The sequence below is a fragment of the Monodon monoceros genome, unplaced genomic scaffold (genome assembly GCF_005190385.1).
Source record: "Monodon monoceros isolate NGI ecotype Baffin Bay Population unplaced genomic scaffold, NGI_Narwhal_1 Super_Scaffold_9, whole genome shotgun sequence".
Lineage (NCBI taxonomy): Eukaryota > Metazoa > Chordata > Mammalia > Artiodactyla > Monodontidae > Monodon > Monodon monoceros.
In genome coordinates, this window is record NW_021703786.1 from 18,735,996 (window position 1) to 18,748,467 (window position 12,472).

Below are 12,472 nucleotides of genomic sequence, written 5' to 3' on the forward strand. Positions count from 1 at the left end.
TGTCACTCATTTGTATAAGTGCGCTTCATTACAGCACGGGCCCTGCCCGCACCATTTGGAAGTGTCACACACACACACAGAAAGCCTGTACAAGACTGGCTTCCCTTCTTCCTGTGACCTTGACCTCTCCCACAACTTCCTAACACTTATTAATTTATGAAACTTTTTCTCAGCACAGTTTTGTTTTGCATGTCCATTGGATTACAAACTTTATTAAAAAATATAGAACAACAACAAAAAGAAATTTCCCTCTGCCCCAGTTTTCACGTGATCTTCCTAGTTCCTCTTTGCTTTTTTTTTTTTTTTAATTTATCTATTTTATTTACTTATTTTTGGCTGCGTTGGGTCTTCGTTGCTGCACATGGTGTTTCTCCAATTGCTATGAGCGGGGGCTACTGTTCGTTGTGGTGCATGGGCTTCTCATTGCAGTGGCTTCTGAATTCTGAATTCCATTAGCCGTGTTGCGGAGCACGGGCTCTAGGCGCTCGGGCTTCTGTAGTTGTGACTCACGGGCTCTAGAGCACAGGCTCAGTAGTTGTGGCGCACGGGCTTAGTTGCTCCTCAGCATGTGGGATCTTCCTGGATCAGAGCTCGAACCCATGTTCCCTGCATTGGCAGGCGGATTCTTAACCACGTGCCACCAGGGAAGCCCTTCCTCTTTGCTTTTAAGCTGTTCTGACATGATGTCTCCCAACACCCCTTTACTCTTCTCCAATCTTCTGGCTTTTCTTTTTCCATATTCAGAAGCTATAGTAGTTTCATTAAAAAAAGTCATTTAAAAACTTCAGAATTCTTCTACCTTTCTCACAGCCACTACTAGTTTACCTATTCTGTCAGAAATCTTGGATCTCAGCAGTCTAGAGTTTATATAAGCCTGTCTTGCCCTAGGAAGCAAGACTTTTTCTACATACATTTTTTTCTGTAGTAACATATAATACTTAAAATTCCATGTTTATATTTTGACACAGTTCGTTGTAGTTGTTTCTTGAGCAATTTTTTCCACAGACTCTACCAAATATTTTAGAAAAAGCTTCTTGGTTTGTGGTCTAGAATAGGAGTTGGCAAACTATAGCTGGGAAGCTGGCCATATATGTATGTGTGTATATATATATATATATTTAAATTTTTTTGTAAACATTGTATTTCACCTGAATTTAATATGATACAAAAGTATTATGTGCTTGAACCTGTCACTCAAATAGAAGGTTCTTTCAGTTCTCCAGGCCAACCTTCCTTTAGAGGCAAATAAGAAACAAATCACCTCACACCTGTCAGAATGGCTATCATCAGAAAGACCACAAATAACAAATGTTGGCGAGGATGTGGAGAAAAAGGAACACTTTTACACTGTTGGTGGGAATGTAAATCGGGGTGGCCACTGTGGAAAACAGTATGGAGGTTCCTCAAGAAACTAAAATATAGAGCTACCATACCACCCAGCAACTCCACTCCAGAGTATATATCCAAAGAAAACAAAAACATTAATTTGAGAAGATATTTGTACCGCAGTGTTCATAGCAGCATTATTTACAATAACCAAGATATGGAAGCAACCTAAGTGTCCATCAACAGATGAATGGGTAAAGAAGATGTGTGTGTGCGTGCGCGCGCGCGCACACACACACACACACACACACACACACACACTGGAATACTACTCAGCCATAAAAAAGAATGAACTTTTTCCATTTGCAACAACATGGATGTAACTTAGAGAAATAGGTCAGGGAGAGAGAGACAAGTATTGTATGTTATCACTTATATGTGGAATCTAAAAAGTAAAACAGGGACATCCCTGGTAGTCCAGTGGCTAAGACTGCACTCCCAATGCAGGGGGCCCAGGTTCGATCCCTGGTTAGGGAACAGATCCCACACGGTGCAACTAAGACCTGGCTCAGCCAAATGAATAAACAAATATTTTTAATAAATAAAATAAAATAGTGAATATAACAAAAAGAAACAGACTCATAGATACAGAAAAGAAACTAGTGGTTACCAGTGGGGAGGGACAAGAAGGGTAGGGGATTTAGAGGTGCAAACTATTATATATAAAATAAATAAGCTATAGGGATATATTTTACAGCATGGGGAATTTAGCCAATATTTTATAATTAAGAAAGGAAGAGAAATCACATTATGTAGAGTATATATAGATAATTTGCTTTTACAAAAACAAAATATTTGGACATTTTCTATTCAGTATAGCTTAGCAATCCAGTTTCTGTTGACAAATTTAGTTAACTGTTAGGAGGTATAGTACATATTCAAGAGAACTTAATAGCCCACAGATATTTTAACCCTTAAGGATGACATGTCTGATTTAATTTTGTTTTTGTTTTTAAAGAAGATACTGGTGGGAATTCCCTGGTGGTCTAGTGGTTAGGACTCCGAGCTTTCACTGCTGAGGTCATGGGTTCTGTATCTGGTTGGGGAACTAAGATCTCGCAAGTCACGTGGTGTGGCCAAAAAACAAAAAGGAGATAATACTGGCCTTTTTTAGTAGAGGCTTTGAGCTGCTTCTCTCTCTTTTTTCCTCCTAATTCTTGTTCTTTAACAGCATGCTTAGCTTGTACCTGTTCACATTCTTCCTGTGCTGTTTGATTTGATGTTTTCTTTTTCTTTTTCTTTGGAGTAGCAATAGAATTTACTCTTATGCTACATTGTTCTTCTGGCCGAGGCTGCTCAAAGCTACTGTGTTCTTCAGACAAAGTCTGGTCAATACTATATTGCTCTTCTGGCAAAGGTTGATCTACGTATTCTTCTTACAAAGGCTGGTCAACTTGTTCTTCTGATAAGGACTGGTCAGCTTTTCTAGGTGGCTTCCTGAGTCTTTCCTCTACATCTAAGTAGAGGTGCTTCAGATGATCAGGATATAAATCTGTGAATTGTGATTCCTGTGAGGTTTGAGCCTTCATTTCCTGTCGTAGCAATTTCTTATAATTTTTCTGACTTTTTAGTTTTCTTCAAAATGTGAAGCCTTCACTCACGAACTTTCCCCACAAAGGCCTACAGATGGTTGATGGTTAGGTTGCCATGTGCTCTGTTTCACATTCTTATTTCTGAATCCTGCCAATAGCTCCTTTGTTACGTGTCCCAAAAATCCCTGTCTGCCACCTTGCTGCCAGCATCACGCTGGCCACATTTTTTTTTTTTTTTTTTTTTTTTTTGCGGTACGCGGGCCTCTCACTGTTGTGGCCTCTCCCATTGCAGAGCACAGGCTCTGGACGCGCAGGCTCAGCGGCCATGGCTCACGGTCCCAGCCGCTCCGTGGCATGTGGGATCCTCCCGGACCAGGGCACGAACCCGCGTCCACTGCGCCACCAGGGAAGCCCCACCCTGGCCACATTTTTATAAATAAAGTTTTATTAGAACACAGTCATGCCCATTCATCATGTTTTGTCTGTGGCTACTTTTGTGCCATAATGGCAGAGTTGAGTAGTTGTGACAGAAACTGAATGGCCTGCAAGCCTAAAATATTTATTATGTGGCCCTTTAAGAAAGTTTCCTGGGTACTTTCTTGGTGGTCTGGTGGTTAAGACTTCACCTTCCAATGCAGTGGGTGTGGGTTTGATCCCTGGTCAGGGAGCTAAGATCCCACATGCCTCACAGCCAAAACACCAAAACATTAAAAAAATAGAAGCAATATTGTAACAAATTCAATAAAGACTTTAAAAAAAAAAAACTAAAAGTTTGCTGAACAACAAGGATGTACTGTATAGCACAGGGAACTATATTCAGTGTCTTGTAATAACCTATAATGGACAAGAATCTGGAAAATAATATATATATGTATATATATAAATAACTGAATCACTTTGCTGTGTACCTGAATCATTGTAAATCAACTATACTTCAATTAAAAAAAGAAAAAAGAAAGTTTGCTGATCCCTGACCTAAGATAATAGCTTTCAGACTTTTTGGACGTGGAATGCTGTTTTTAAGTGGAATCTTAAGAAGTCTAATGTGTGAAAATAGATAAAGGAAGAACAAATCTTGTCACTGGGTAACAAGTGGGAGGAGCTAGAACCCCACGGACTTGACCCCCTAATCTCTTCTTGGACGCTGGAGTACCTTCATGGAATCTCAAATGCTCCTTGAAGTAGAGTTTTCAAAATAGGATATTTAAGAAGATGCTCTTCAAAAAGAGGTGACCACTTAAGCATGCTTTCCAAAATACTATTCTTAGTGGGAAGGTAGACGCTTAACTTTGGACATAGCTTTAAGTTTCCTGGGTCTAGAATTGACTTTTGAAAAGTTGAAATTAGAATCTGTAAGTGGAGTCCTACGTAAAAACCAGTTAATAGATGGTAACTAGACAAACTGTGGTGATTATTTCACAATGTATATTTGACATTTTCAAATGTCAAATCATTATGTTGTAACCTGAAACTAATATATGTCAATTACACTTAAATTTAAAAAGTTAAACAGAAAAGTAGTAACCCAATTAATGAAAACATCTCACCTAATGAAGAGCTACACTAAAACCCTTTTGTTTTTAACAAAACCATTCCTAGTTAACATTCTTGGCCAAGAAACAGCAGACTGTTAACATATTTGTTATTTGATTTAATAAAAGAAGCATGAATCTGATATTTTCCAGCATATTTTACCACACCTCTTCTGTTTAGGTGTCTTTGAAATTTTATTTAGGAAAGGAGAATCACACAATATTGTTTTTAATTTCATAACGTATGCTCTCAGATGGCAGTTAAGCAGGGAAACCAACTGCAGATGCAGGTCCATGAAGGCTATCGTGTTGTCTACGAAGCCCCACCCCCAGTTGGAGCAGAAAAACGACCAGTTGCAAGGACAGGGAAGAAGCCACTTGCACATTATTCTTCACTGGTGAGAGTCTTGGGATCAGACATGAAGACCCCGGAGGAGCCTGCAGCACAGGTACAAAGGGAATGGACCTGTCTCTATGATTTTTCTAACCTATGTTTCATTGTCTCTAGTCTAAGATTTGAGCTGTTCATCAAAGATTTGGGAGTTGTTGTGACTGTCTCCGTCTGACTTTTTGAAACTAGTAACAGTGGTTACTTCTGGAGAGGAGCATGAGTAGTTTGACATAAAGACTTCGGTTTTTCCTATACTCTTTCATGCTCATTTTTTTGGACCATGTATTTATATTATTTGGCAACAGAAACCTCAAAGTAATACATTTCAGGAGATTTACTTTAAACAGAAAAAGAAAAAAACTATCTCCGATTGTGTTTACTTGCAGCAGTTTCCACCTGCTCCACGTGACGCAGACCAGCCTCAAGACAAGCCCCCAGACTGGTTCACAAGCTACCTAGAGACAGTGAGTGTTCTTTCTGGCTTGGGTTTTAGTGGCAGTGTTGGAACAGGTGGAATGTGGAAGAAACAGAAAGCTAAATCCAGATGGCTGCTGCCTCTGGTACAGGTGAATGAAGAGTAGTAGCTAATAATATCCAAACTAGAGTAGTTCCAGTCAAGAAAGTTCCTAGCTTTTGCAATAATGTACTAGAAAAAGGGGGGAATTTAATTCTAAGGATGTAAGGGAAAGGGACAAATTTCTATGCTTGAGAAGGAAGAGTTAGAAATTTACTCATCAATGGATTTTTTGATATTTTATTTGAACCAGTTTAGCTATGGAAGGAATAGACCTTTTTTGCTTTGTTTCTGTCCCTTCATTTAGTAGCTATTATCTGTTTATTATGCTCTTATGTTATACCAGAGGTGGTGAGGTTTCAGGTCTGTTTGATATTTTCATGCCTTTTTCCAGTCTTGGAACTGAGGGGTTTTTTCCCCCGTCTTCTCTGTATTCTAGTTCAGAGAGCAAGTGGTTAAAGAAACGGTTGAGAAGCTTGAACAGAAATTACGTGAGAAGCTTATCCTCCAGAATCCATCCTTGGGTTCCTGTCCTTCAGAAGTCTCAATGCCTATTTCAGAGGAAACACTGTTTTTGCCAGAAAACCAGTTCAACTGGCATATTGCTTGCAGCAGCTGCCAAAGGAGTATCTTTGGTGTGCGCTACCAGTGCAGGTAAAGCAGTAACTTGGCAATGAATAGCTCTTAGTAGAACTTAGAGCAGGCGGGCCTTCTAGCATTCTGGGAGGTACAGGGTGTGCTCACCTCTGAGCATCATCCATAGCAGCTCTGGACTGGAAACAAGCTACTCTTCAGCCACAAGAGAAAATAACTATTTGAAGGGTATTCAGATTGTGGTATTCATATATACTTGTTTTTTTTTTTTGTTTTGTTTTGTTTTTTGCTGTACGCGGGCCTCTCACTGCTGTGGCCTCTCCCGTTGCGGAGCACAGGCTCCAGACGCGCAGGCTCAGCGGCCGTGGCTCACGGGACCAGCCGCTCCGCGCCGGACCGGGGCACGAACACGTGTCCCCTGCATCGGCAGGCGGACTCCCAACCACTGCGCCACCAGGGAAGCCCCATATATACTTTCGAATTGAAAGAGCCAAAATTAGGTTCCCCAAAACAAAATTGGATCCCCAAGGATTATCTCCGTATTCCAAATGCTTTCATATCTTGTTTTCTCCCATAGATTGTCCTTTGAAATAGATACAGGTGAAGTGTTACTATCCTCATTTTATTCATGAGGATTGAGACATGGCATGGATGGGTGATGTGCTCAGGTTCCCACCTAGCTGGTCATAGAGCAAATAAGGAAGTCTGGGTCCCTATCGCCCAACCTCAGGCACTTCCCACTGTTCCTTTCTCTTCCTCATAGCCTCTGCCCATCCTACAATATCTGTGAAGATTGTGAATCGGGGCCATATGCCCATGACTCCAACCATGTGCTGCTGAAGTTGCGGAGACCTGTTGTGGGTTCCTCTGAACCCTTCTCTCACTCGAGGTTCTCTACTCCTCGTCTTCCTGCTGCTCTGGAACAGGCCAGGTAAAACCATATGTGCATGGGATGCTTGTTCTCTGTTTGGTTTCTTGGTTTTGGTGACAGGGTGTGAGTCACAAAACTACAAATAGTCTCCTGGGAATTCCTTGGCAGTCCAGTGGTTAGAACTCCACGCTTCCACAGCAAGGGGCACGGGTTCGATCCCTGGTCGAGCAACTAAGGCCCCACATGCCGCATGGCGCAGCCAAAAACAAAACAATAAAAGCAAATAGTCTCCTTAGTTCCCACTCCTTTCCAGTTGATGTGCAGTGACGGGGATAATTATCCTCCAAAGCTAATGAGATGGAAATGAGAGCTACAGAAAGAAATTAAGAAGCTAACCTAGAAGCTGATGCTGAGGGAGACCACAAGTGGCTCAAAATAGCTTCAGGATTTTTAAAATATTCATTTATTTATTTAGGCTGTACCGGGTCTTGGTTGTGGCACTCAGGATCTTCATTGTGGCGTGGGGGATTTTTTTTTTTTTTTTGCAGCATGCATGCACAACCAGGGATTGAACCCGAGCTCCTGCATAGGGAGTGCAGAGTCTTACCCACTGGACCACCAGGGAAGTTCCTGAATAGCTTCAAGATTTGTTTGTGAGATTTGTTTTTTAAGACTGTGTTTTTTATCTCACAGGCTCCAGAAACAGGTTGACAAGAACTTTCTTAAAGCAGAAAAGCAAAGGTTGCGAGCTGAGAAGAAACAGCGTAAAGCAGAGGTCAAGGAACTTAAAAAGCAGCTTAAACTCCACAGGAAGATTCATCTGTGGAATTCGATCCATGGGCTCCAGAGCCCCAAGTCTCCTTTGGGCCGACCCGAGAGCCTGCTGCAGTCTAACACCCCAATGTAAGCCAGGAGCCAGGACTTTAGGTCCAGCCCTCTAAAACTGGACCTTAAGCCAACTTCTGTCTTATTTATTGGTAACCCATAACACCCAAACCCTTAAAACTTCCCATTTTCCGATCCTAGTGTTCTTAAAGGATGGTTTGGTAGTTATCTTTGACACTTGCTTTGTTGCCTTCTTCAGAAAAACAGAAACCAGTAAGGTTCAGAAACTGGCCGGTGTGACCTCTCTTCACTGGAGGCAGTCTGGATTTGAAGCAAAAGAAGCAAATATTTTAAGAGCCCAACTCTTTAGTTAATTTATGGACCCTTTTAGTTATCCTCACCATAGTTTTTTAGCTTAGGAGTCAGGTCCCCTTGGGTTTCTTTTTGTTTTTTGAGGTTGTTTTTTGGGGTTGTTTTTGGCGTGCGGGATCTTAGTTCCCCAACCAGGGATTGAACCCGTGCCCCCTGCAGTGCAAGCATGGAGTCCTAACCACTGGACTGCCAGGGGATTCCCATTGTTAGTATTATTTTTAAGGCAAATGCATTGGTGCATCCTCCAGGGTCACTGTCTGTGTCTCAAACCACAGTATTGGGTATTCAGAAGACATCACACCCAGCAGCAAGTGACTAAATATTTGAATTTCTGTTCAGGCTCCCTTTGCAGCCCTGTGCCTCAGTTATGCCAACCCTCAGTGCAGCATTTGTGGATGAGAATTTGCCTGATGGGACTCACCTCCAGCCAGGAACCAAGTTTATCAAACACTGGAGGATGAAAAATACAGGAAATGTAAAGTGGAGTACAGACACAAAGGTATTTTTCCCTATAAAACGTGAAGATGAAGTGATTTGAGGTGGCAGTGTGTTTAACTGACAGGCTTTCTTTCTCTTGTCACTATTCTTTTCAGCTCAAGTTCATGTGGGGAAATCTGACTTTGGCTTCTACAGAAAAGAAGGATGTTTTGGTTCCCTGCCTAAAGGCCGGCCATGTGGGAGTTGTGTCTGTGGAGTTCATTGCCCCAACCCTGGAGGGAACATACACTTCCCACTGGCGTCTTTCTCACAAAGGCCAGCAGTTTGGGCCTCGGGTCTGGTGCAGTATCATAGTGGATCCTTTCCCCTACACAGAGAGCTCTGATAACATTGAAAAGAGCATGATCAGCTCAAGCAAAGGTGATGATCTCACCTGCCAGCAAGAGGTGAGCATTGGAAGGGTGACTAACACCAAAAGAGCCCACTCACAGCTGGTGGTTCTTCAGAAGTCTGGAGAAGCCAGCTTCTCCCCTCCTCAGAACACATCATGTGCTTATATTGGGCCTAGTCCTCAGGGGCTCTGTTTGCATGTCCTTCGCATCTTGGTGCAGGCGTCCCTCAGTGCTTTCGTATCTCTCTGTAGTGATGTGTGGCCAGCCTCTGTGCTGCACGAGGGAAAGCAGAGCTGCCTGGCCTGTGGGCCTGCTGAGCTGATGCCTTTGCTACTTAACAGTCATCTCTCCTGTATATCCCTTGTGTATGTTTCCTAAATACTAATGAAGTCTTACCCTGGTTGTTACTTGGTGCACAGTTTTTTCAGGCAGCTTCCCTGTTTACTACTTAAATTTAGTTACCCAGTGTTAATGTCCTGGTTTTGACTGTTGTTTTTATGGTTAATCTAAGCTATTGTCATTAGGGGAAGCTAGGTGAAGGGGGTAATTAGTAAACTCTCTATACTGTTCTTGTAACTTTTCTATAAGTCTAAAATTATAACGAAACAAAGTTTTAATACATGCAGTGCTTTTGTTTTTAGGGAGGCAGCCGTCAGCTTGCCTTTTGAGTTCTGTTGAGGGCCTAAAATGTGTCCCTATGGTTTATCTCCATAGGAAGCTCTTCTTCCGGCTAAAGAAGAAATTCCACCTGGTGAAACAACTGAGCAGGCAGAAGGGACAGGAACCTGCATCCCACCGAAGGCCAAAAATGCTGCCAGCGAGAGGGAGCTCTACATCCCATCTGTGGACCTTCTGACTGCCCAGGTGGAAGACTGAGCCCTTTGAGGGGCGAGGGACAGAAAGCCCTGGGGAAAGACTTCTGAACTTGTTGAAGAAAAGGCGGTAGAGCCATAGGTGGTGCTCAGGAAGTTAGAGATATGCCCACTCTGATCTAGTCAGATGCACTGAATGGCAAAATCATCACCAGTGGGAGCAGGCTTCTAAACTAAATGTTTCGTCTTTGAATTGGGAACTTATCTTGTGCTTCCCACAACTTCCCTCTAGTTGCCTCTTCTTTTCTGCCTAACTGGTTCACCTTCACCCCCACTGCATTTGCTCTCTTTCCTGCCATTTGGTTATTTGAATGCCTACTTCCCGTTTAACTCTTCTTGTTTTCACTTGACTGATGTGAGGCATGAATTTGAACAGAGTTGAATCTGGGATGATACAGAACTCAATGGCCTGCAGGACCCATCAAGACAAAACATGACTCTAGCGTGTGCTGCGAGTAGTCTAACCTTGTGCCTTTTTTTTTCAGGACCTGCTGTCCTTTGAGCTGTTGGATATAAATATTGTCCAAGAGTTGGAGAGAGTGCCCCACAACACCCCTGTGGGTAAGAATGTCACTCGGTCCACCTTGCTTATTTTATTAACAGGCCCCAAAATACTGCAGCCCTGACTCTGGTAGTTAGTATTTTATTCTGAGGAAATAGTTGGCAAGGATTTCTCCCACAATGTGATATTAAAACTGCACCCATTGGTTCATTTTCCTTCCTCTCCCTGTTGTCAGAGGCAACAATACCAGTTTGTGCGAAGTTTCCCCACCATAAAGGGACCCTCTTCTCCATTTTTCTCTGGATATTTGTGTCCCTTTGTTCTTTTGCATTCGTGGCTCTGTGTCTTGGCCATGGTCTCCCAAAGCCAAACAACCGTTTATGATCCTTCCTGCATTGATGGATCTGTCTGAGATACTTGTGTGCCTAATGGTCTGGAGAAATTCTTTAGAACACCTTGAAGTGTACCTGGGTTTATTTTAGCCATGCAGGAGGCAAGAAGCCTATGAGCTGCTGCTTCTGGACACTGACTGTTGATGATGTGAAGCTTTTTCGTGGCTGATGGTTCTCCTGTCTTCATTCTCTAGATATGACTCCCTGCATGTCTCCTCTGCCACATGACAGTCCTTTAATAGAGAAGCCAGGCTTGGGGCAGATACAGGAAGAGAGTGAAGGGGCGGGATTTAAAGAACTTCCTGGTAAGGGGTTAAATATTTGTAAAGTATTTGCATCCTCCCCTTCCATACCACACCCTGTTGTTACACATACCCCCTACTAATCTCACCTTGCTGTGTGAGTGGGTTTTCTGTAGGATCTCATTTTTTGAAGTCTCCTCACCTTCACATGGCACCAATAGCAGCTATTCCGTGGCATCGCATCAGCATGGGTACATGACTAGAGAAAGATCTTCAACACTTTAAACACTAATTGCAGACAAAGTTCATGTCTTTTTCAGATTCCACAGTGTCAGTAAAGAAGAGGGCTGAGAACATTTCTTCAGTGGAGGAAGCAGAAGATGACCTGAGTGGGACCCAGTTCGTGTGTGAGACTGTAATCCGATCCCTTACCTTGGATGCTGCCCCGGATCACAAACCACCTTGCAGACAGAAGTCCACGCACAGTGAGTGTCCCTGAATTCCCCACCCACCCACCCCCCAAAATTGAGGTGGCGCCTGGCTTGTGATTGCCAGACCTGAGCAGATAGAAGTGCTCTTCTTTACTGACAGTAGTGGAGATAGCGGGATCTTTGTTAGAATTCGGATCATGGTGGTTTCTTTGGGCTCTACATATGCTACCTGACCATTTTATTTATAGCATCAGGAGCAAAGCAGCTACCATAACTCATTTCTGTACTTCTTCAGGGGCAGAATTTCAGTTGCACACCACAGAAGAGCAGCAGCCGGTTGTGCTGCCTGGATTCTGCAGCAAGGAGTCTTCTTGTAAGTTGACAGAGCCCCTCAGCAGAGACCCCCACTGGCAGCTGAGTTGTCTCCTTTCTCCAAGGGCAGCAGTCAGGAATAGTGGGCAGAAACAGGAGCACCAGACTAAGTTTCTCAAGGTTAAATTCTGCTGTAATAAATTTCTTTGTGGCAGAAATTTTTAGATGTCAGATAGGTAGAACCACTGTCATGTATTTCAAGTACTATCCAAAAACTCAAATTCTACTCCATCAAAATAATGTGAAAAAATGTCTTGTGTTTATTATAGTGAAATTTGACCTATACCTTTAAGCATGATTTATCTCACTTTTTCATTTATGTATCTATATTTAAACTGTATATATTTTAAAATATATGTATTTCCTCACACATACTTGTGTACAAATGCATAACAAAAAAGTCTGGAAGGACTTACGCCAAAACGTTCACAGTAGTTATCTCTGTTAAGGTTATAGGTACTTTTTTATTTCCTTTTTTTTTTGTCATCCTTGTTTGCCAGTTTTCTATCATGACTACTCATTACTTCGCAAAGAAGAGAAGGAAAGTAGTCATACAGTCCTGAAGTATTTACCACCAAACATTTTCTCTTCTTATAGCACTGTTAGCTAGTATGTCAGTTTTGATTTGAACCCATCTCAGTATGTTAACCATCACGTGAAGAGGAAAAGGGATGAGGCCTCCTTGTTTTAAGATTCATAGTGTTCTCAGAAGCCTCGATGTTTCTGCCAATGTTGTTTTTGTGAACTTTGGTTCTATGTGGCTTTGTGTAGGCTTAGAATATGGCCATGACTATGGCTTCAGCAGCCCTTCCCT

The 12,472-nt window shown here is 42.4% G+C and overlaps 1 protein-coding gene and 1 pseudogene across 2 annotated transcripts in view; one reads left to right on the top strand and one right to left on the bottom strand.

The window, feature by feature from the left end:
* The window catches only part of NBR1 (NBR1 autophagy cargo receptor), a 101,524-nt gene that overhangs the window by 8,027 nt on the left and 81,025 nt on the right, over positions 1-12,472 (top strand). The window contains exons 6-17 of one of the 2 annotated variants that reach the window (XM_029212527.1): positions 4,705-4,899; positions 5,228-5,305; positions 5,795-6,009; positions 6,713-6,880; positions 7,514-7,723; positions 8,357-8,516; positions 8,611-8,901; positions 9,562-9,711; positions 10,205-10,280; positions 10,808-10,918; positions 11,176-11,340; positions 11,582-11,659. In XM_029212527.1, the coding sequence (XP_029068360.1) occupies positions 4,705-4,899; positions 5,228-5,305; positions 5,795-6,009; positions 6,713-6,880; positions 7,514-7,723; positions 8,357-8,516; positions 8,611-8,901; positions 9,562-9,711; positions 10,205-10,280; positions 10,808-10,918; positions 11,176-11,340; positions 11,582-11,659 (1,897 nt within the window). The remainder of the gene's footprint in view (positions 1-4,704; positions 4,900-5,227; positions 5,306-5,794; positions 6,010-6,712; positions 6,881-7,513; positions 7,724-8,356; positions 8,517-8,610; positions 8,902-9,561; positions 9,712-10,204; positions 10,281-10,807; positions 10,919-11,175; positions 11,341-11,581; positions 11,660-12,472) is intronic. The other variant, XM_029212528.1, reaches the window with a different exon arrangement.
* On the bottom strand, positions 1,937-4,077 carry LOC114888888 (annotated as a pseudogene).